Consider the following 25,057-nt stretch of genomic DNA (forward strand, 5'->3'; position numbering starts at 1 on the left):
CTACAACATTGGACCAACTTCAATGATAGATATAATATAATTTTTAAGTACATATGAGCATATTTATTTTAAATTGGTTGGGCTTTGTTGCCCAACTTTGGAGTAGAATGGATTCAAATTATGTACAAATTTCATTAACAAACTTACATGCATATACATATATACTACTACTACTACTATATAAAAGCACAAATGGCCTCAGAATATTTCTGGAATTCTTTGAGGACAAAATTTACCCCTCCATTTTTTTATTTATTGATATAAAATTGAGGGCAAATAGGGTAATCTGTAATTGATAGTAATTCTATTGAAAATAGGTAATTTTAAGACAACTATCGCCTATATTTAAGACAATGATTATTGAAAATATATTTATCACAAAAAATAATAATTAATTAATTAAGATACAATAAATATTTATTTTAGTATGTATTAATCTATAATACATATAGATTATGATTTTAAAACTATTATTAATAAATACGAATTCTTTTTGAAAGTTATTTTCTATATTTGTTAATTAATATAAGTGAAATTAGTTATTTACAATATTATTTAGTTATTTAAATAATATCATTATTTAAATTTGAAAATATTAATTATTTATTAAATTTAATAATCCATAAAATTATAATTTATACTATTATTACATAATTTTGTTATTAATTTTATAAAATATTAAATTATATAAAATATTTAAAAATTTTCGTTATTTGTATTTTATTTCTATTAAAGTTATTACATAATATTAAATATTTTATTATTTAAGATATTTAGTTCTTGAAATATTTAAACAATATTTTATTTTTACTGTTAAATTTTTATTATTTGAATAACATTTAAATTGAATAATCCGGAAAACCCTAATTTATATTGGTAGTACATAATTTCGTGATGCATTTTGTAAAAATATAAAATTATTAATAATATGAATATTATTAAATCAATTATAATTATTTTTTGTGTTTTTAATAAATATTTTAAAGTTATTATATAATTTTTAAGAATATTTAAATAAATTTTAAATTTTTTAATTCAAACTTTCTTTAGATAGATATAGATAAAAAGTGGGGGAGAGGATAAATAGGAATTAGAGATAATTTAGGAGAAAGTGGGGGATAATGGGGAAAATAGTTTAGGAGAAATTTTAGGAGCTGATATTATTTATGTTATTGTGAAAATGTGGGAAAGAGAGAGAGAGAGGATTTAGTTAATTTTTTATAGGGAAACATCTCATTGGTTGTTTTAAAAATGATATTAAATAAAAAATAAAAATTTCAAATAAAAGAGAAAATTTCTAGACTGTTGTGTTTTAATATATATATATATATATATATATATATATATATAAAGAGAGAGAGAGAGAGATAGACTTTTCAAGTAGACTTATCTATCACTTTGCAGGAGAATACAATACAGCTTTTCAAGTAGACTTATCTTAATCCAATGTACAGAGCACAGGAAAGAAAGATGAAGCAACCAATGTAATTAAGAAACTTTCACTTTGCTGGAGAACACACCTTTTGTTTTGCATCTGCGTCATACAATTCTTGAAAGAAATAACGAAAGAAACAGCAGACACTATCAGAGACAGACTAAACAACTGAACCAGATACGGCCAAGGGAACAAATCCATCTACAGACTCTCTGCGTCGAAGACAGCATAGACACATAACAAGGCAACCGACAAAGAACAGCACAGAAGCCATCTGTAAATCCGATCTCTCTGTCAACTGAAGAAGAATATCTACCACCACCTTGCTTGAACCTTCTCTATGGGACTCATGATCATTGTCCACCAATAGTCCATCGTACTGTGGGAACCAAAGGGTCTGGAAAGCAGGGTCAAAGAAGTCCTCCACGCCATGAACGATCACATGCCCGTCGTTGTACAGGTCCCAATGCGTGATTTTGATGCCATTGATGGAAGCTTTTCCACCACGTACTGAAGTGACGACAAGGGGATGCCCAGAAAGGAGGGTGTCGACCTTGGACCAATGGAGCTTCGGTGAATCCAAAACCTCTCTGTCTAACTTACCCAGTGCAATGTGGTATCGCAAGAGGGTCAAGGGAGGTCCTGCGTATTTGAAGTTGGGGGACATGAAGGCTTTGTCAGAAGGGCAGAATATGGTGATTGTCTGTTGTTTGTTGCTGAGGAACTCGGCTGGGATCATGGTGCTGAGAGCCATGTCGAGAGTCAGGGACATGGTTAGATAATTGGCATCCGAAAGAGCACGCTTGATCTTCTCCACTGGTATTCCTTCTTGGGCTTGATGATCAGCAGCAGCTGCTCTCATGATGGGTGAGACGGATAAGAGGAAGAGAATAAAAATGAGGGAGGAAAAGTGGGGGATGGAAGCCATTAGCGCGAGACTGTAAGTGGAAGTAACAAGATGATGAAGAAGGATTCAGAAAACAGATGCAAAACCGCCTTAGGTTTGGAAATATTTATAGAGCGAAGTGATGTGATCGACAAAAGAGTAGTAGTTGGTTTTGAATTAGGAGAGTGATTAGTAGTTGTAGTTTGAGCCAATTACGCGGCAATCCTTACATACACGCTGTAATTAAGAAGGTGAAATCCTATTTCAGTATTTCTATTTCCTATTAAGGATCTCCAGCAATGGATCCCGCTATTTAGTAGTAGTAACCTATGAACCAAAAACTATTCTCTTGGTAGTTTGGGGCTAGCACGGTTGTCAGTTAGACTAAGGGTCTGTTTGGTTCGAGGGATTAACACCCTGGAATCGGAATCGGAATGGGTCATTCCGAATGTTTGGTCGAACGGAATTGGAATCCCTCGTATGGGAAAATGGCCATTCCCGACCCCTCCCTAGGGAATGTGATTCCCATTCCGGTTTATAATTTTTTTGAACAAAAATGCCCTCATCATTTTCGACCTAGGCGAAGAGACGAAACAGGAGACTGGAGATTGGAGTTTCCCCATTTTCAATCCAGTCGAAGAAACGAAAGAGAGATTGCTAGAACTCCAAGCCTTCTTCCATCGCCGAACAGAGAGCTGAACCATTTCGTTTAATTGGTATGTAAACCGCCATTCTACATCACTTGGTGATGATTGTAGATCTTATTGTCGGAACACCTATGCGAAACTTCGCTTCATTCTTGTGATTTGTTTATTCATATTGATCTCTTTAATTGTTTCACTTGGTTTTAATTTGATTGCTTGCTTGACGTTCAAATATAATTCTGATTGGATTTTCTCTTTTGCTGGAATTTGATCCATTTCATTTTTTTTTCGATATGCATTTAACTGTTATTTAATCCAGTATCCTTACGGAGCTACTTTTGTAGTAAACTTTTTTGTCGGCCATCTGTTTGTTTTTTGTATTGCATTCTCTCTATTTTGGAGTTTCCCCACTCTTCCTTTTAATCTCCAAAAAGAAAAGATTCTCTCTCTCTCTCTCTCTCTCTCTTCTGTTATTCATAAAATCTTAGATGGAACAGGAAGATTGTTCGTAATTTAATTGTTTCCTCTACTATAGCTGGTCATGCATTGAAACCGACATGGGCGATTGATTTTCCATCAACTCAATGATGATTTTCCATAAGATCAGCGAGTATGATCTTCCCACAATTGCCTGTGTCTAGCCCGTCAAACTGGTTGGAGATTTGCAGGATATCTTTCTCTGCTATTTTGCCCATCTCCTTAAGCTTGTAGATAACGTACTCAGATTTGCTGGATGTACACAAAAAAGAAAATAGTACAAAGTTAGAAGGGATAAGAAACCAAAATGTAAGAAAGAAATGGTCCTTGGTCAAAGCAAAATGGATGCAACAACCAAAGAAAATTGCTTGCTCTCTCTCTCCTGGTCAGAGTCAGAAAGCAACAGTTTTCAAAATACATGCAAGAGAACCCATCTGAATAAAGATCATGTTCTTCCATTCCTGTCTTTATTTTTTCTATTTTTAATCAGCTACAGACTAGATGGTAAGTTTCAGACATTTCATACAGTTTGGATGATACAAGAATTGCACTTGTAGAATCAACAAACCACAAATATTCTTGTAGTTTATATTGGAAGACTATGCCCATTGTATTTACATCTATATTTGGCAGAAACTATCTCAATGGTCTTACTATTGCTCATAATATGCTGTTACATTCAAAAAATATATATTTTTTGAAAAACTGTGACTTAAACACCACACATTGGTAAGTTTTCTTTGGAGTTTAGGTATTTCTTTGGAGGTGTACTACTGTAGCTCATTATTTTTATAATGAACACTAGTATGTCAAGCTAGAATATGTGCCATTACTAAATATTGTGAATCTATCATTTGAAGTGCGGATAGGATACCTTCGATTATTCCTTTTAGTTGAATAGTCATGTTTTAACATTCCCTCTAATGAACAAGAAATAATGATCAAAGCTTGAGTGCACATTGTACAATTATGCTTCATTTCAGTTATTTCATCATAAGATGGTATGCCTATGAACATATTGCAATTTAGTGATGTAGTTAATTTATTTCCTCAAATTGCTTATTAAAATTCGGCAATCATAATTGTTGATTCTCAGCCTCTGAAGCGGAAGAGTGAAACAGAAGATTGTGAAGGCTTCCATGAGTGGACTACCAGTCCTGGATACACTGAAGTGGTTAACAGCCCCCTTCGTACACCAATATCAGGAAAAGGGGGCAGGGTATACAGCAAGTCAAAGGTTCCAAAGCATAGCAAATCAGGGCCCTCAAACCCCTGTGCCAAATGCAAGTGAGAAGTGTCTCTACAATGGTTTCTTTTTTGGCATTAATTCTCACTATGGTTTCTTTTTTGGCATTAAGTTGATTCAGTCCTTCCTATGGTACTTTGGATTGCTCAAAGAAAATTAAAATCGAATTATTTTTTAATTTCTCAGCTTTCAAAATCTCCTTGTCAAATAAAGCACTAAACTGGATGTGCATGTTTCTAGCACTTTTTTTCACTGTAGACATTACCAATGAATTATATGATCAAATTTCTTGCTAGTAGCCTCAAGATACTTAAAGAATTAACTAAAATATAACTAATAAACTAATATTGTTATTAGGTGCTAGCAACAAGTAGGGAAATGGCAAAATGTTGCAACCAGTGATATCATCTGTCATAACTAAATAGCTAATAAACATAAAAGAGTGTTATATTGTTCAATGATGACTAATTATTTCTTATTTTTATTTTCGCCTGTGCATTTCTGAATTTTATTTGGATATGGAACATGATTTACATCTTTCTTTATATGTGCTTGATTTCAATAATGGTTTTGATGCCATAATATTGGTCCAGATGATTAACCCATTGAACAGAGGGTTGGTCTTAAAATGATGCTTAATTTAAAGCAAATATTTTCTCATGCAGGAATATGCTCATGCTAAGATAAGTTCAATTGAGAGGATGCCCCATGACTCTGGTTGTGCATGCCGGTTTTACGTAATATGCTATGGAGCCCAAGAACCTCACAGCATGGTGAAGATGACACACTTGGGGAAGAAATCAGAGAAGTAAAACTTAAAAATATTGGTATCTTACTAAAACTTCAGAGAAAACCTTCAGAAGATGTCTACTATCGTTGGAGCTACTCTGAAGACTGCTCCTTAATGCGTAGAGCTATACTACATCGCGGTCAGTTTTCTGATATATCATGGCTACTGGTTGCATCCATTTGGAAAGGACTTGGATTTGATGTCAAAACAGTGCAAAATAAAATGATCTATCAACTTCTTGATAGTGATCATGACATGTGTCCTCCAAGTTACTTGAACAATGTAAAGACCATAAACTTCCAAATAGATAATGAAGTTATGAAACCCGGTAATATGAACTTTTCCCCTGTGGTTCCTGAAAATACATTTGTTTTAAATGATCCTATGGATGTGGATCTTGTTCATGATATGAAAGAAGATAAGCATTTTCTCCATATATGCACTTGGTAGCAGGTTGCCAATGTGTGTATATGTTGAAAATATATAATTAGTGGATGTTTTTGAGGTTCTTTTAACAGGGGCAGAATTGGAAACTTTAGCTGATTACAATTTCAGCTTCTACTTGAACCAAACAGCAGGAATCAGAATCCGATTCTGATTCTTGATTGAACCAAACAGATGCCAGGAATAGATGATTCCGATTCCGATTCTGGTCCTGTCCGTGAACCAAACGCACCCTAAAATAAATCACCGGTGGGCTTTTCCTTCAGACACGTGGGTAGATTTCCTCTTGAAAAGCATTAAATAATATGAATCTAACATATACTAATTAGAAACGTATTGTTTCCTAATTCAAATTAGATTGGGTGTTCGAATCATTTGATAACTAATTGTTTCCTAATTCATCTCAAAAACCAGCTTTAAGACTTGTTACCCTGTTGCCTGATTAGTTTCCTAGTCAAACAAAAGAACCTAGATTAGCTTAGTTGATAATCTATAATAGTATTTTTTTTTTGCTCATTATCATCAAGAATAGTAATTAGTAAGTGCGCAAACAAATCCAATAAGTTACTCTTTTTGCCACCCTCTTTTGATAGATTTCACTTTATCTGCAGTGGTAGTTGCACATATGCTTATATTTTGTTTGGGTATGCTCGGGTTGGACTGGTTTAGGTTTCAGCAACCTGTGGCCACAACCAAGCCCAACGCGAATTTAGGTTTTTTGCCCATACAAAAGCTAAAATTGGATTGGATCAGGCTCGGATTTGGCCCGTTCAGGTTGCATTGTTGAAAGTGAATTTTTATGAACACTGTCCAGAATTTACCTTGTCTATCAAATAGCAAATGGGATAAAGCCTGATTACTAATGTTCTTTTCCAAATGTTTTTCAATATGTCCAAATACCCCTTAATTGTGACTAGAGGTGCAACATGGACAGATAGTATAAGGTTGAGGATAAACCCAGGCCAAACCTAATTAATATGCAAGTTTTGAGCTTGGGCCTGACCCAACATAAGCTTAACCTAACAAAACTTATGCTGGGCTTGGGCTCAGGTTGGGTCAGGTAGTTAGAGAAGCGGGTTGATCGGGTTTAAATGTATTTAATTGCAGTATTAGGCTTCATGGCCAACTATGGAGTATAATGGATTAAAAATTGCATTAACAAGTACACGTGCATATTTATATACATATCTATACATCATAATACGTGTGTGTATGTATGTATAAATAGAGATCAAAGAAAGAAAGGGAGGTTAACCACTGATGCCGAAAAAGGTACCATACCGGAGGATCTTTGACTAATTAAAACCCCCTGTGAATTTTGATCAATACTACTTTATTGTTTTTGATCAAACAACCCCCCCCCCCCCCTCCCCCCACCTGTGAAATTTGACTATCTAAATTCCACAGCCTGGGCTATCAACAGGTCACCCCCCCGGATGGCAGGCCATGTTAGTTCACAAAGTCTCTTTGTAACAGTATGGATGCATGGCTGGATGATGTAATGTGTCATGCATGGAGAGCCCCGTTGACAGCCCAGCCTGTCGAAGGTGGATAGCCAAAGTTTTCTCATCATATTTGGATCGTGTCTGTAATTTGTTAAGTTTTCAATTAACACAGAGTTTGATGTAGTTAAAATTCTTTAAATGAAAATCCAACTTGATTTCCTCTACTTCCAAGAACAAACAATCAACTATTGATCATCAACATTTAGGCTGCTTTGGGTTGGAATACAAAAGAATTTGCACTGGTGCAAATGCAAAGGGAGTGCAAATAAGTTGAGTGTAAATTCTGGTCTACTATTACTTCATATTTGACCTTGTTTGGGTTGTTTGTGAAAATTATAATAGGAAGTAAAATGGTTGTTTATTTGACCATCAACTATTTGGTTGTTTGGGAGTGAGGTAGGGAGCAAGATGGCATATGAGAGTGAATCGAAATAGGAGGAAGGTGGTGCAAATATTGCATCAGTTTATGAGATGTAAAATTAATTTAAATTTCTGATGCATCAGGTACAAGTGCAAATCATAGTTACAAACAAATGGATGTAAAACTGAACCATGTGAACAATTTGTGCTGCAACCAAACACAGCCTTAGGAACACCACATGTTTCTTACTACAGATTGGAAGTTGAAGATAATTTTATCTTTTCCCATTCCTCACTTTGTTAATGTGGATGTAATAGAAAATCATATTGTCTAGATTGCCTAAACAACCAAAAATATTTTCAGCAATAATACGTTATTAATCTGAGGGCTTCTTTTTTTGGTAAACAAAGACTAAACCAAATTCACAATATATTGTAGACAACCCCGTAAAGAAAGGTAATCTTGTGGGGTGAGAAACCAATTGAAACTACCTATTATACCCAACAAGGAGACAAATGGCTCAAGATTGGATGACAATCGAAAGCAAGGGAAAGGAAAGAATTTTAAACCCAAGAAGACCCAGGAGATGTCTTACACAGGAAATGTTGGTAGATCCTCTTGAATAAGCAAAGGCTACCACCGCCGTTATTTTTAAGTTACTCTTTTTTTCTTTGCATTCTGCTTCGGCTCTTAGTTTTTATTTAAAGGGATCGGTATCATGTCCCCCTCCTTTCTTTCTTTAGTTAATTATTAATAAATTATTCTTCTTCTTCTTAAAAAAAAAAAAAAAAGTTTACAATATAAATAATGGGTGTCATACAGAATACAGAATAGGGTGGTCATTCTCCAGTACACCTTCTGATATATCACATTTTGATCTGATTCGGATTTTAATTTTTAATAACCGGATGGAATTCGGATGTGACTGAATGAGTGGATCTTATTCTAACCCGACTACAGCTCTAAGAAGCATTTCTCACTTACTAGCTATTGACATCTGCAATATCTATGATGCTAAGCGTGGTGAATTGCTGTTCATTGTCAAATGGAATCTATTTTTATATAACCTAAATGAAATTTTATAATCTTTTTTTATGCTTTAAATCATTACCATTACAAATTTAATTAATTAAAATGATGCCATTGAATAAAACAAAAAACAATCATAACTTCTTTTTCCTCTTTCATATTTGATAATTATTTATAATGGTGCCACTCTTAATTATTTACAATGGTGCCACTAAAACTTTTACCTTTTTCATATTTGTTAAAAATTATCTTTATCTCTCATTTTAGGGGGTCGGCACAGCATAGCCCTTGGCCTAAGCCCGCACAGGCCTGTGTCATGCCACAGGTCGGGCTAGTCCATGGGCCAACTATTAGGCCAGGCCAAGCCACAAACTAAGTTAATCCATGTTTTTAAAATTGTTGAAAAAATAATGAAAAAGTTAACATAAATTAAAAATAGATAAAAAAATTGAAGAATCTTAAAATTTTATTTTATATTAATTTTGATGTATACAATTGTTTATATATGCAATAATAAAATGAAATAAGATAATAAAATTATACATTATATAATTATTGTGTATAATATATGGCCCAAGCCCATGCGAGCTAAGTCTTAGGCTAGGTCGGACCACGAAACGGGCTAAGCCACATTTTTTAAAAATTTTGAAAAAAAAATATTGAAAACTTTAACATAAATTAGAATAAATCGACAAAAAATTAAAAAATATCCTAAAATTTTGTTTTATATGAATTTTGATGTATACAGTTGAAAATAAAATTATATATATAATTACTACCGAACCACAAACCTGGCTAAGCCATGTTTTTATAAATTAAAAAAAAAAGATGAAAAATAAAAAATAACTTAAATTTTATTTTATATAAATTTTGATGTGTACAATTGTTTATATATGCAATAATAAAATGAAATAGTATAATAAAATTATATATATTAATATATTATAATTATTGTATATAATATACAGCCCGAGTCCATGCAGGCCCATGCCATGCCACAGGCCGGGCTGGTTTGTGATCCAAGCTGGGCCATGAACCAGACTAAGCCATGTTGTTTTTTTTTAATTTTGAAAAAATAATAAAAATTTTAACATAAATTAAAAAATAGACAAAAATTAAAAATAGATCCTAAAATTTTATTTTAGCCTGAGCCCGCACGGGACCGTACCATGCCATGGGCCTAGCTGGTCTGCGGGCCAAGTCTTAGGTTAGACCAAGCCATGAACCAAGATAAGCCTATTCATGGGCTTAGTAGCCCGATAGTTCAACCCAACCTATTAATAGCGCTAAATTAGTTAATTAAATAATTTGATATAGCCTTTACCAATCATGTGTTGATAATGCATAAAGTTTTATTTATTTATTTATTCATTTTACTAAATTATTTAATTAGTTAATAATTTAATAATCTAACAAATTATTGTTGCTAACAAAGTAAGACATAGATCATGTATATATTTATATATATTTATTCTCTCACTTGATTGTCTATTTATCTCATTTCTTTTACTAAATTTATTTATTTGCTAAATTAAATTAATTATTATTTAACTATTTACAATTATTCCACTATATAAAACAAAAATACAATGACAAAAATCATCTCTCCCTCTTTCACTCTATTGCTTGATGGTCGTGATTATTTATTTATTTATTTATCATTTATTTATTAAATTAAGTATATTATTATCCATAAATTTTATTTATTTTAAATATATCTTTTTTCAATAAATTTTTAATTAAAAATTTACCTTTCACAAATTTTTTCCTATATAATAATTTACCTTTGACAAACCACTTACCATCATGTTTTGCCCCAGCAACGCAGGCCTAGTAAGAAAGGAATACAGAATGCTTCTGATGCATAGATCAGTTAACCAGTCACATAAAAAAATTGCTAACACCCACCATCCCCCATCAGAAATTTAAGTACATAAGAGAGAGGGTTGAACTAGCTAGCCACTTAGCCAGACCTATTTGTAGATAGCCCTATGTTTAAAATTCTCATCATTAATTGAAAAGCTCAAAATTTTCTTTTAGCTTTAACATAGTCCTTTCAAGGTTTCTTAGTTGAGAATCACCATGCCATTTTATCACTCTGAAGTGGTTAAAAGTTAGCTGGTAATGTCAATGATCCAACAAAAGGCCAAGAAGATATAAGTTTTCTCCTGAAAATTAATGGATTGACCATCACCTATCCATCCCCTCTTGTTCTTCATCCATTTTATCACTCTACAATTCATTTTTGGGTATTTAACAGAAAACAAGAAAGCAGTGGAATATGAAAGAGAAATCAGAGAATTACACAACAATTGAATCAAAAGTTTCTCAATTGGAAAATTTGATTAGAGTAATTAATTACAAGTTGGGGTAGAGCAGAGAGACAGCCTGTTCACCATTTCCAGAAAACATTAGAACCACACTTGTATTTATCCTTCCCCTCACACTCCAACTCCAAGTCATCACTTATAAAAGGTACTTTCTGCAAACCAAACAAAGCAGAAGAAAAAAAAGAAAGAATTAATTGCACATATTAAAACCCAGTTCGAAAATTGGAATTGCTTAGGAAACACATAAACACGAGCAGAGAAAAGCATTATTCAAACCTTTTGTTTGGCGAGATCCTGGCAGCCGGTGAAGTTCTCAGGGAACTTGCAGGTGCCAAACTCTACTGTGTAAGCACGGGCGAAGTTTGCTCCACTTGTGGCCAGCCTCTTCTTGTCATTGAGTTCCTGTAGGCACCATTGATGTTTGAAAGTTAATTAAGCTTTACTACCCAGAAACAATCTATCTTCCTAATCCCTCCCATGATTTCACCATGGTAGAAATCATCCTAGAACCATGGTTCTGAGATTAATTCTTTAAACAGATCATCACTCAAATTATCTTATAATAAGCTAAGGGAGGCCATGTATTCTACCGACCTTGTTGGCCTTGCTCCTCTCGAGGTACTCTTCGATGATCCCGGCGTTGGCAGACGAGGTGGAGGCAGCAGTACTTGTGAAGAGAGCGGCCGCTAGGCAAAGAAGTGCAGCTCTACGACCCTCGCTCCCTCTCTCTACCTTGGAATCAGAAGCTTTAGCCTGTTGGGCCTTGATCATTGGAAACTTGGGGGTCGATGCAACCGGTGATGATGCAACAGACGGCATGGCTGCAAGCTTCCAGTTGGCATCGGATGATGCGGTGCTGGAGATGGCGTAGTTGCAAGCCAACACACTGGAGTTCACGGCTGCCATTGCTTCAACTGTGAAGAGAAGAGAGGATTATTGGCTTCAATTGACTGAAGTAGAGGAAAATGGTGAAGAACAATGGTGTTTTAATGGGGTTTGTCTTTGTTTAGGTTATAGTTACAGATTTGGTGATGATGTGGAGGGGTGGAGAAGATGGTGAAGTGAAGGGTCTGTGGTGGGGGTGTGGATAAGGTGAGATTTCCTCACGCCTATTGGCAGCTTAATTTCCTGTTGGGCCCCAACAATCAAATTTCCTGTTGGTCCCTCTGCAATCACATTCATTCAAAATATCAGAAGCAGCAGTTGTTTCCATTTCAACTCCCGAGTCACCAATCAAGTAAAACTATAATCAAATGGCCCAAGTGGGCCAACTGAATGACTTATTTGCTTTGTCTTTTACCGGATAAAAATTGTCATATGATAAAATATTTAGGGGTAAAATGGTAAATATAACATGACATTCAGAAATTAAAGAGTTCACAATCTAATTGATTACTTATTCACTAAAAGAGAAACTAATACGGTAGTTCAGTTCAGCCAGTAATTCATTCAGTTCAACTACTTCAGCTTGGGTTGGGAGTTTTCTAAATTTTGAATAGGTCCAGCTCAAAAGCCCAAACTCCATAACGTAAATTCTTCAAATCAGATACCCAATTTGCACCCTTAGGTGATCATAGGCCAGCCTTTCGCACATGTTATAAGAACTATAACCTGGGCTAGGGCCCAACCCGGACTGGATTTCCAGGACTGAAACATAAGCTGGCCTAGTTTCAAATCCAGCCATTCTCTTGTCAGAATATTTTATATTCCCCCTGTAAAATAATAATTTTAAACATATTTTATATGAATTTATTATAGATAAACATCGAGAGACATGTATAAAGCACTGAAGGGTTCAGGCTCGACTCTCAATCAGGTCATACCCGGAGCCACACCCATTAATAATCAAGACCCAAACCCCTGTGTAATAGGATCCGGTACCGAACCTTTGACAATCCTATAGATAGATGGGCTTCATTGATCCCTTCCTTTTAAGGGTGAGGGTCCAATTGGTTTGCAGAAATAGTGATTTGGAATTGAAATGATCCATCTTGATTTCAACCGTTTGGTTAGATGGAACCGGAATCCTATTCCTATTTTCTTCTTCTTTATTGAGAATGATAATCCATTCCAGATGATTCTAATTCGAATTCTGATTCCAATTTCCATTTGATCCGATTTCAATTGCGATGGATTCCAATTCTGACTCGGCCCTAATTTCTTATTAGTGAAGCCGGTTAAATGTTGCGCTGCGAGTAATGCACCTTATTAATAAGGCGCGTAATTGGCTCAGACAGAACTCCTACTAATCCGAACAGAACTAATTAATTACAAGTTACAGCGTGTGAGAACAGATTGCCCATTGCCGCGTAATTGGCTCAGAACTCCTAATCCGAACACAACTAGACCTTCTTGATCAACTATTAATATTTCCGAACCTAATTAAGCAGCATTGTGCTTTCTGAATCTGAATCGTTCTTGTTATCTGTTTCACCCACTAATGGCTTTCAATTCCCACTTTCCCTCCCTCCTTTTTGTTATCTGTTTCGCCCATTCTCAGATCCGCTGCTGCTGCTGCTGCTGCTGCTCATCCAGCCCAAGAAGTAATACCAGTCGAGAAGATCAAGCACGCTCTCTCGGGTGCTAATTACGTAACCATGTCCATGACTCTCGACATGGTGACATGGCTCTCAGCACCATGATCCCAGAAGAATTCCTCGGCAACAAAGATCAGACAATCACCATGTTCTGCCCCTCTGACAAAGCTTTCATATCCCCCAACTTCAAGTACGCAGGACCTCCTTTGACCCTTCTACGATACCACGTTGCACTGGGGAAGTTGGACAGAGAAGTTCTGGATTCACCGAAGCTCCATTGGTCCAAGGTCGACACCCTCCTTTCTGGGCATCCCCTTGTCGTCACTTCACTACGCGGAAGAGCTTCCATCAATGGTGTCGAAATCACGCATTGGAACCTGTACAACGACGGGCATGTGATCGTTCACGGCGTGGAGGACTTCTTCGACCCTGCTTTCCAGACCATTTGGTTTCCAGAGTACGATGGAGTACTGATGAACACAGGCAACACAGACACAGAAGGATCATCCAAGACGATGGATCTTTTTCTTCAGCTAACACAGAGATCAGATGCGCAGCTGGGCTCTGTTCTGTTCTTTGCTTGGTGCTTTCTTGTGTGCCTCTGTTGTTGCAGACAGAGAGAGTCTGAAGACGGATACGTTCCCCTCAAATCTGGTTCTGTTAATAATTGTCTTGGAGAGTGCTAGTCAGTTACCCTTTTCTATCGGGGTCCTTAGCTGCCCACTACTTTTTCAACTTTTGCTCAAAATGAAATAGATATCCACTCAATATTTGTAATTCATGGATTCAATTGTTTGAACTTTGAACTCAGCTCTTCTATTTGAATTTAATTCTAAATTTTTTGCATTTTTTTCGAGGCTATGAGGGTCTCCTGGGTTCCTTCTACAACTCTATCTTACGCATTTTGGAACGCTAGAATTTGTTTCCAAAACCCCTGGACACTGAAGGAACTTGATTGGGGCTTTACATCTTCGAAGTGATGAAATTGTAGATTGAAAATGATAATCATAAGCAATCTCCAAAGCAAATAGCAAGGTCAGATGCTTAGTTTAAGGTTAATAATATATTAATTTTAAATTGTTGCAAACAATTACACCATCAAAAAGGATACATCTATCTAACCGTTATGGATATCTAACATTTGAAATTGCTTATGAACTTTCCCTCAACTTTCTGTTTGTTTCCTATTTTCCGATAAACCAAGCACACAGCATGAGGCAATACGAGCCAATGCAAGATGAACCGTAGAATGATATGCAAATTTCTTAAGTTTACCTCATAAAACAATGATTTGCATATTACCCATGAGAGTCAAACAATAAAAAGAGAAGAAATCAAAGAATGAAACCCTTGTAAACTTATTGCTGCACATATAGGACGCAACATGAGTGAGATGACAAGTTTTTGACCATTGGCCTCTCTATGTATCTCTATGTATGTAGGAAAGTTACACGGCGGGTTCATAGCAGGGCACCCATTCCTCATTTCCCGTTGGGAACAGTTTGAATTTTGCTCACCTTGAGACAATCACCTAAAATAATCTAATTTATGGATATTTTATAAATAGGATTACGGGAATTTAGAGATATTTTAGGAATTGAATTATGATAAATTGAAGGTATTTTAAGACAATGTATTACCCTTAATCATCGAAATTTTCAATTGTGTGACTTTAGAAAGGAGTATGTTCAAGACAATGTAAATATTGGAAGCACATAATGGCGATTTGAGTAATAATAGTGATGGGAATGTGCAGAATCTCCTTGAATAAAACAGCGAGGAGTTTGGACTTGCAAATGATGGAAGACGAAACACGCCTAAGAAGAAACTGGAGAGGTTTGAGGTCAGAGATATCCTAAGAGAGAACTAGAAGTGATCGCCTACATTTTGTACATTTAAGGGGAAAATTGGTATTATAAAAACCTTTGAAGTAAGTTGTTAATGGCTCTAAAAGGTGCATTGACAGAGGTCTTATTTATGTTATGTGGGGCAAGTCAATAACGCATATTTATAAGTAGTTTCTCAAATGTACAGGGTATGTATAAGTAATTAAACCTTTAAATTATTGGTTGAAATACATATATAAAATTATATAATTAAATTGCATGTGTCCCCCAAGTTAAATAAAGACTATATTGTTTTAATTACTTGAATAACATTGAAAGATGGTCTAGTGGTGATTTAATTTAGGGGTCATGGGTTTGAATCTTAGGTTACCTTTCATAGATCTAAAGTCTAAACTATCCGATATATAATAGACTAGATGGTGTTCAACAAATTTAGGCATCATCCAGCAACAAACATATTGAATGGTGTTTTATAGGCTTGGCAACCTTTTGGTATTACAAAGACTGGATAACTCCTTGTAATTTAGAATCATCAATTTCAATTGCAAATATCTATCACTCAAGTGACAAAATATTATTCACACCCTTAAATTCATTTAAAAAACCACAAGGTTTTATATGATTCTCACAACTACATAGACCATCAGGTATAGTGGAGACCATATGGTGTTTTATAGACTCAAAAATGATCTGGCATTACACAAGTTGGATGGTTGTTTACAATTTTGAATCATCAATTATAGTTAAAATAATCAATTACACAGGTGATCTAACACACTCAAATTCCTTTAAAACCAAACAAACCACATGGTTGTATATGATTCTCATAGGTATATAAACCATCTTGTATGGGGAAGACCGGATAATGTACTAGGCTTAAAACCCGTCTGACATTGAAAAGACTGGATGATTACTTGCAATTTGGAACATCATTTATAGTTGCAAACATCTACACCCTAAATGATCTGGTTGTAGTTATACTATCAAATGCACCTATAACCCAATAAACCACAAGGGTCTGTATGATTCTCACAAGTGTATAGACCATCCGATATATTGGAACAAATGGTGTTCTTTAAGCAATAATGAATATTTAATAATAATATTTATTGGTTAGTATCATTGTTATTGTTAAATAAATATTATTATTTATTTCAATAAATATAATATTGTTTATGATTTAAGTAATAATTATTACTATCAACATCATTAAATAATATTTTTAATATTATTAACTAATATTGAATAATATTATTTCTTTTTATTATTAAATAGATCATAGTAAGGGCATTATCATTATTTCACCACCTTTGTAATGTGTTTGTTTTTGGTAAAACATGAGACCAAGTCTTACCATTTCAAACGTCTTTTTTCTTATTAGACGTTAGAAACATAAATGATCTCAAACACCCCTTACTAATTGCTTGTGAGATATGATATTTTTTTAAGGGAATTTGTCTAAAACTCACCATGAGTTTTCAACATTTCTCTTAAACTCATCACAACTTTTCAAATTGTCTAAACTCACCATGTCAGTAAGTTTTTATTTTCCAAAACTCACCTTCCATTAGTGCACCGTTAATGCTTCTTAACAGAGGTGTCCATGTCAGCACAAATAACAATTTTCATGACCAAATGACCCTTGAATGGTGAGTTAGAGGAAAAATGTTCTTTTCAGTTTTCAATTTTTCTTGTTTTTTTTTGCATTTTTAATGTTTTGTTATAATTTCCAATGTTTTGTCATAATTTCTGTTTTTTTACATTTTTTTTATTTTCTACAATCTATAAATTTTTGGTGTTTTTTCTACAATTTTTATTTTCTGATTTTATTTTTAAATTTCTATAGTTTTTATAATTTGAAAATAATTTTTTATTTTGTTTGAAATTTCTATAATTTTTCATATTTTCATAACTTTTATGTTTTTATGTATTTTATATTTGAAAATATTTTTTTGAATTTTTCCTTTTTTCATGTCTAAATATTAAAGTGGTAATATATTAACACCCATTAATTTATTTTGTATATATTTTATATTTTTATGTGAAAGTTAAAATGCTAATATATTAACGTCAGTTAGTCTGTTTAACGTCAAGTTAGTGACATGGTGAGCTTTAGACATTTGTGGTGGGTTTAAGAGAAATGTTGAAAACTCATGGTGAGTTTTAGACAATTTCCCTTTTTTAATCCATATCTATAATTAATAAGGAGAGAATAAATTCCAAGATTTGAAAATCCACAATTAATGGCTTCAATGGTAGTCATTAATGGATTTTATTTCAAATTTAAAAGTACCACAATTAATAAGAGGTGTGAATTAATGGGTTAACTGGTGCAATTAATGAGCATTTAAATTTGAATTTCAAAATACATTGTTTATATGGGTCAGTATTGGTTTGGTACCAACTCATACAATCAATACCAACCAATACAAATGATGCACACACTTGTGGCCCTGTTCATCCTCTAGGCTATCTATACAATATGAGTCCAGATCTCATGTCCACGTTTATCGCAGCCACACATGGAGAACATCTCATCCTTTGCATAGTATTATGTAGGGGGAGATGTTTCCAATTCATGGGGGTAGTGTATTGTGGGTAGTCGTAGGCAAAGTTCTTGTGGGCAGGAGATTTGGAGTCATACAATATGCCTTATATCAGATTTATCATATCATTAACTTTAAATCTTGAACCTTGGGAAAAAAGAGGTGGATTCGAGCAAAGCTCAGGAAAATACTTGGCTATTCGAGCTCGGCTCGCTAAAGTAGTGTTAAGCTCAACCTTGATTCAAGCTAGAAACTTGAGCTCAAGCTCAGCTCAGCTCAAAGCTTGCAAGTACAAGCTTAAGCTTGATTTCTAGCCAAATTTTTTCTAAAAAATAAAAATTATACATATAAAAATATTTTTAATTTTACATACAAAAAATAAGAATTATAAAAATTATTTACTATTATACATAAAAATAAAAATATTATTATTTATTTAATAAAAATGATTTATTATATATAATTATATATTTATATGTATATGTATATGTATATTTATATATGTATGTAAAAAATTATTTATTTATTATACTATGCTCGATTAGGCTCTCGAGCCTCACTAGGCTTGAGCTCAGCTTGAAGCTCAATTTAAATCAAGCCGAACTCGAATAGCTCGTGAGAAGCTCTACTTGTGGCCACCCCTAACGGGCTCAAACAAAAGGTATTCCGTATTGTTGTTTCTTCCTTTGCTTCAACAATATTCATATATATTGAATTAGTTTGGTAATACGGACATCTCTTAAATCTTATCAAAGGTTTTGTATTTAATGCTAGTTATTCATGAGCTTAATTTGAAATTTGAAAAGTTCACCATTAATAAAAGGTGGAATTTAATGGCTTGAATGGTGCAATTAATGAGCATTAAATTCAAATTCAAAATACATGTCAATATAATCCTTGTTGGTTGGTCAAACCCATAGGAACTATAAATGATACACATGGTCATGAGAGGAATAGTTTTAAGATAAAAAACTTTCACCTTTCCACTTATGCCAAGTCTAAATCCCCTTGAATATGAATATGATATGCCCTATATCAGATGTATTACATTGATGCTTTGAGCCTTGGGCATAAGTGATCATCAAAATAGAGAAAATCTTCTGCAGATTGTTGTCTCCTTCTTTTCTTTACTTTATCGATATTCTTATGTGAAAATCTGACACCATAAAGAAATGGCACTAAAACTTTTATCATTCAAAGCATCCCTGTGAATTTTGATGAATACCACCTGATTGATCACCGCTTTTATGATACTGGTTAGTTGGCTATAAATTTTTCTGTATCATAGTGAAATCCTATTTTTTCACATTCAAATAGTTTACTAATATAGACACCTGTTGAATCTAATTAGAGAGTTTGTACTAAAGTTATTATTATTTCATTATTCCAAATATTTAGTGTCATGAGAAACTATATATAGATTGAGAAGTGCAATTTCTTGTGTATCTGGGCAAGAGGAGGACCAAAAGGTCAAGTCGAGAACTACCAGTAATGGCAGCTGCCCTCAAGTTTTTCTATGCAATACTCATACTCGGCATTCTTGGAAAAGGTTGGTCTCTCCACATTCATTCTCCCCTTTATTTTAATATTATCATTTTGTAATTACTAGTTTTTCTAAGAAAAGGTGGAGAAAAAATGTTAGTAATATACATCAAAATATATCCCTAAGCTATCAACTACAAGCAAATTGAAAGACTAAGAAAATCAACAAAAATCAGTGGAAAATGTCTTGTTTTCCCCTCCATTTGTTCTATTTTGTTTCATCATTTCCAGTTTTAACTTTTGATAAATGTATTTTTCCATTACCTAGCTCTTTTGCCACATTGGAAGCTTGTCTTGAATGTATTTACAAACTTAGAATAAAAGAGGCAGACAATGTTCCAATTATCTCAAGGCCATTACTGGCTATGGGAAAGGAATTAAGTCCACCCCATGACTACAGGGCCATTTGATCATAATGGCTGAGGAGACTGAATTGAATGGCTTGTCTTTGAAGGGGCATTTGTGCATGATTTTCATCTAATTCTAAACTATATAAAACCATTGTGTTGTAAATTCTTTTCAATCTACTAGCAAATGTGCAGGAGTTTTCATTTTCATGTGACAATTTTATATTTTGATGATAATAGTAATAATATGTGTCAATACCAAATTTTTGTTTGATCTCTTCATTCTATCTCCTCTCACCCTTCTCAAACATTCAAACATGGAAACACAAATCCATCAAAACATGTAATTGACATTATCCACATGACAAGCATCCAATCAGAACATATAATAAACTCATATAAACACCCCAAAACCTTAGAATATTAAAATTGAAAGATTAAAACTCCAAAGACAAACAACACAAATATGGCATTGTATGTACATCCAATACCCAATTAGGTCATCCCCATCACCTCAAACACCCTCAAAATAAGAGGAGGGACATTCCCTTAAGTTTCCTAGATTTACCATTAGATTTACTTTTAATGATCCCAATAAGTGAAAACAACGAAGTTAACATCTAACACTATATGACACTAAAACTCACTCATATGTCCGAACTCCAACCGTCAACCATTAAATCTCATAATTATTAAGATCCCCTTTTTGAAGTCTTGATTAAAAGAATTAATAAAAATTGAATACCCCCATTAGCCTCCACCCTATTAAGCCCATGAAATATTATAAACAATTCAAATTAATGTTCTCTACCATTAGGAGCCTTGAATTCAGACCAACCTTTGTCAATCACATCTAGGTTTCCATTAGGTGCATGAAATCTTCCAATGTTATGTTGGTGCAATTCTCCTGCATCTGAAATTGTGAAGTTTACTATTTAACCCTTAGAAATGGACTGTTTGATAATATTATAAATAATAAAAAGAATATTAAATAAAAATATTATTCTATTAATAAACAAATATTATATTTTTTTAAATAAGTAATTATTTATTATTTAATTTAATATTTATTTATTATTATTAACTACTAATAAATAAAACATATTTTAATTATTACTAATAAATATATTATGAAATATTCTTCTTATTACTATATAAATGTTAATACTAAATATTATTATTTATTTAAATGAAAATATATCATTTATAATTTTATGACAATAACTATTTAATAGTAATATATTTATTTTTGTTGTTGTTGCTAAATAGATGTCAATAATGAGGGCATTAATGTTATTTTATCATGTCTGAAATGCCTCTAATTCTAAAAAAACGTGAAACCAGGTCTTACCAATTTAGACATGAATTTGTGTTTCGAACCTCTAATCAAACTTAAACCCAAATGCCAATGGCATCTAAAAAGCAAAGTTTTCAAACCTTAGACGTTTGGAAAGTGTTACCAAATGCCACCTTAACCTCCTTAACTATTGAATATTGGTAATTTGATATTTAGCCAGGGCCTTAGCTGCCATTTCAACAATCTTTGCAAGCCCTCCCCCCTAAGTGGTCTCAACTTTAGCATAAGTTTTTTCAACCACCAAATGAGCACTACCTTTGTGAACAAGTCCATCGTGGAACCTTTCTTAAAGCTTAGGTGGCATTCAGTAGTGTGTAAATATTGTGGACAATACCGTTTGGTCCCATTCACAATAAGATATGGTGTTCTACTATGTGTAGACGGTCATCATTCACAAAATAGCGTGGACAGGGACATGCCACACCCATCCACAGCATTTTCTTGTGGATGGTCCGCACTATGGTGTGGACAATTTGTGTGAAGGTTTCAGTGTAGCGCACATGTGTTATATTTGTCCAATTATTCTCATTTTATTTAATCTTTTAATATTTTATCAATAAAATAATAATTTTTAATGCTAATTCTAGCACAAGTCTGACGATTCTCCTTCTCAACTCTTTTTTCATTATTTAAATATTAATTTTTAATATTTTTATCAATAAAATAATATTTAAAATATTAATTTTTTATTTTTTAATTATTTAAAAAATGCAATTGTTGCCTACATTTTGATGCCTTTTTTTCAATTTATTTACCATATAAAATGAAAAAGTTGGACATTTATGATCGACTATGTAAATCTCCCATAAAATGTATATGAGATACATGGAATCAAAAAGTATCTAAAGAACACCACTGTGGGTGTGGACTGGTTTGGTCCGCACAATCTATCCACAGTTCAGAACTGTGGACTGTGGTATGGTGTGGATTGGTCCCTACCACAAGGTGTGGTGTGAACTAGTCCACACCCATCTATTTCTCATCCAAACCACAGAACACCCCCTTAATTTTGAATTAAATGCATGGACTCAAGCCCAACTAATTTGTAAGCTAGACCCAATTTTTGTACCTAAGCCTACTTATTGATTTGAGTTAGAGATTAATTATATATTCTTTATTCTCAAATTTGCAGGTTGTTGCCATTGTGATATAAACAGCATTGTAATTTCCCAACATCAAACCGAACATGTAGTCAATGGAAAACCTGAATTTGAGGTGGAAGTAAAGAACAATTGTATTTGTACCCAGGAAAATGTGAGATTCAGTTGTGTAGGATTTAGTTCTATTGAGGAAGTTGATCCTTCTATCTTTAGAAAGGAGGGAAACACCTGCCTCTTAAACAACGGAGAATATTTCTATGGTTTCACCACAATTCAGTTCAAATATGCATGGGATACTCACTTTGATTTAAAGCCTATAGACTCTGTAATTGCTTGCTCTTGAGGGGCAAGGAGCTATAGAATCCTTCCGTCTTTAGAGAATTTCAAATATGACTGAAGCAATAAATAAAACTTTATTTGTGCCTTAAAATCAAGTATGTGTTTTGGTAATGAAGCTTCAACAGCAAAATCTAACCATTGAGTTGTTGGTTCTATGGGATCTTAATTTGGGTCTTCTATATTTACTTCAATAACCTTTTGGCTCTTTTCCAAGGTTGATGGAAGTCTCAAATCATGCCAATATATAGTTTCTAATTGTGAATCAATGCAGTGTGCTAGCTTTTTTGTCAAGTAATCTTTCCACAAAATGAGAAGATAACAAAAATTGAGACCCATACTCTTACAATGCTAGATTACCTAATATTCTTACAATAGATTTATACGTAGAGGTGTAAAGTGGACCATGTCGGGCTGGCATGGCACGGCCCGTGGGCGGCACGTGCAAAGTGCGGGTCGTGTCATGCTAGCCCGCAGGCCGTGCCGCCCTCCCAGCTGAAAATTTTGGGGGTCGGCCTGGCATGGCCCATGACCCGGGCCCGTGCCGTGCCATGCCATGCTGCGGGTCAGGCTGGCCCGTGGGTTGAGCCTTGGGCTAGGTCGGGCCATGCATCAGGCTATAGATATTTATTTAAAAAAATTGACAAAAAACTTAAAATTTTAATTTTATATGAATTTTGTGTAGAAAATTGCTTATATATGCAATAATTAAATAAATTAGTATAATAAAATTAAAAAATATATTTATTTTATTAATATATTATATACTATATATTATTATATATTTATAATTTATATAATATTATATAACTATATACAAAATATATATATATAATATATATGGGCCATGTCGGCGGGTGGCACGACCCACATGGTCGTGCCATGCCTAGCACGGCCTGTAGATCGTCATGCCAAGCTGGTCCAAGTTCGTGCCGGGTCACGGGCAGCATGGCCTGATTTACACCTCTATTTATGCAGTGGTAGAGTTTCAAACTGAAATATGTACTCTTCACCGAAGTTTTTACAATTTAATGGTGGTGTCGGTTCTTATAAAAGCTTAATAGTTTTAATCAAATTTGTTCTAGGTTAGAAAATTGTCAATATAATGTGTATCATGTGGATTAAAAGAAGATGGCGGGAAAAAATGTGGTTTAAAATAGGACATTAAATAATAATGTTGAAAAAGTATAGAAAAAACTTGTTCAAAAAGTTCCAAATGAAAGAGGAATGATTAAATCAAGTAGATGCAAACAATCTAATAATATTGTGTAAGTCCATATACACCCATCTAATGTACCCAGCCATCCATCCAATCTATCATCTATTTGGCCTCGTTTGTTTTCCAAAAAAGATGGGGTAAGTCAGTGGATCCCATGGAATTGCAAGAACCCCACATTCGAGACATTGGTTAAGTTGTTTACCAACCTTTCAAAAACTCCAAATGCTCTTCTTATCATGCCTTACCTACATAACTAATTCCCCATCCGAACATTGTATTTGTAAGCACCAAAGCAACATTTCCCCCATAAATCACATGTCCGGAGAAACACATTACCCGAGAAACACAAAATGAATGAAGCCTTTATCTATATCTATGCCTTTACCCATATTTTCAATTTAGTCCACTTTTAATTATGAAGGAAGAAAATGTAATTTGAACTATTGCTTTTCACTTCATTCAATTCCTTCTTATTAAGTTTTTAAGGTAGTTGCTGTCATCACCTTCAATGAATTCCACTCTTAACTAAAATACCCCTATTTTTTTTTAAATTTAGTCACTCTGGATTGTGAGAGTAGAAAATGTAATTTAAATTATACTTTTCACCTCATTCAATTCCCCCTCATTAATTCTTATAGTTAGGGTATTAATTTCCATTCTCTTTCATTGAATTCTATATTTAGATTATTGTTTAACCATATATCCACAATTAGATTTAATACTTTTAACAATATAAAACCCATGTTTTTCATAACTAACACAAAAACAAAATTGTTCTTCCATCCTAATGGCTGATAAACAATTCAACCATCTAGGTCAAATGATCCAACCTATACGATATCATAGTTAAATAGTAAAACTTTTAAAATAGAAATAAATACAAAAAATAAAAAAGGCACATATTTAATATTTTATATTAATTGTATAAAAGAAAAATAAGTGTAATAAATAATAATTGTTTTTTATTGGTGTTGAAAATAAAATAAAAATTACTATGGACCCAAAAATGAAGTTGTTTTTTGGTGGTTGGTCAACGGTTCAACCTCTTAGTCAAATATGCTAACCCTTAATATCACAAT

General features: G+C 33.7%; 2 protein-coding genes across 2 annotated transcripts; one reads left to right on the forward strand and one right to left on the reverse strand.

Annotated features, from left to right (window-relative positions):
* Positions 1-11,129: 11,129 nt before the first annotated feature.
* LOC104588598 (photosystem I reaction center subunit N, chloroplastic-like) lies at positions 11,130-12,170 on the reverse strand. The gene is made up of 3 exons (XM_010246599.3): positions 11,742-12,170; positions 11,424-11,549; positions 11,130-11,299 (listed from the first exon to the last, which is right to left on the reverse strand). The coding sequence occupies exons 1-3, from the start codon at positions 12,051-12,053 to the stop codon at positions 11,210-11,212; spliced, it is 528 nt and encodes a 175-aa protein (XP_010244901.1). The 5' UTR covers positions 12,054-12,170; the 3' UTR covers positions 11,130-11,209.
* A 7,376-nt stretch (positions 12,171-19,546) lies between these two features.
* On the forward strand, positions 19,547-22,853 carry LOC104588617 (TPD1 protein homolog 1B-like). Its single transcript, XM_010246623.2, has 2 exons — positions 19,547-19,626; positions 22,456-22,853. The coding sequence occupies exons 1-2, from the start codon at positions 19,569-19,571 to the stop codon at positions 22,764-22,766; spliced, it is 369 nt and encodes a 122-aa protein (XP_010244925.1). The 5' UTR covers positions 19,547-19,568; the 3' UTR covers positions 22,767-22,853.
* The last annotated feature ends 2,204 nt before the right edge of the window (positions 22,854-25,057 follow it).

The sequence above is a fragment of the Nelumbo nucifera genome, chromosome 2 (genome assembly GCF_055504915.1).
Source record: "Nelumbo nucifera cultivar China Antique chromosome 2, China Antique-T2T, whole genome shotgun sequence".
NCBI lineage: Eukaryota > Viridiplantae > Streptophyta > Magnoliopsida > Proteales > Nelumbonaceae > Nelumbo > Nelumbo nucifera.

Coding starts and splice junctions, on each gene's coding strand:
- LOC104588598 (XM_010246599.3), bottom strand. CDS start 12,053: ATGGCAGCCGTGAACTCCAGTGTGTTGGCTTGCAACTACGCCATCTCC. Junction 11,550..11,741: donor AGAGGAGCAAGGCCAACAAG/GTCGGTAGAATA, acceptor TGGTGCCTACAG/GAACTCAATGACAAGAAGAG. Junction 11,300..11,423: donor AGGATCTCGCCAAACAAAAG/GTTTGAATAATG, acceptor TTTGGTTTGCAG/AAAGTACCTTTTATAAGTGA.
- LOC104588617 (XM_010246623.2), top strand. CDS start 19,569: ATGGCAGCTGCCCTCAAGTTTTTCTATGCAATACTCATACTCGGCATT. Junction 19,627..22,455: donor ACTCGGCATTCTTGGAAAAG/GTTGGTCTCTCC, acceptor TCAAATTTGCAG/GTTGTTGCCATTGTGATATA.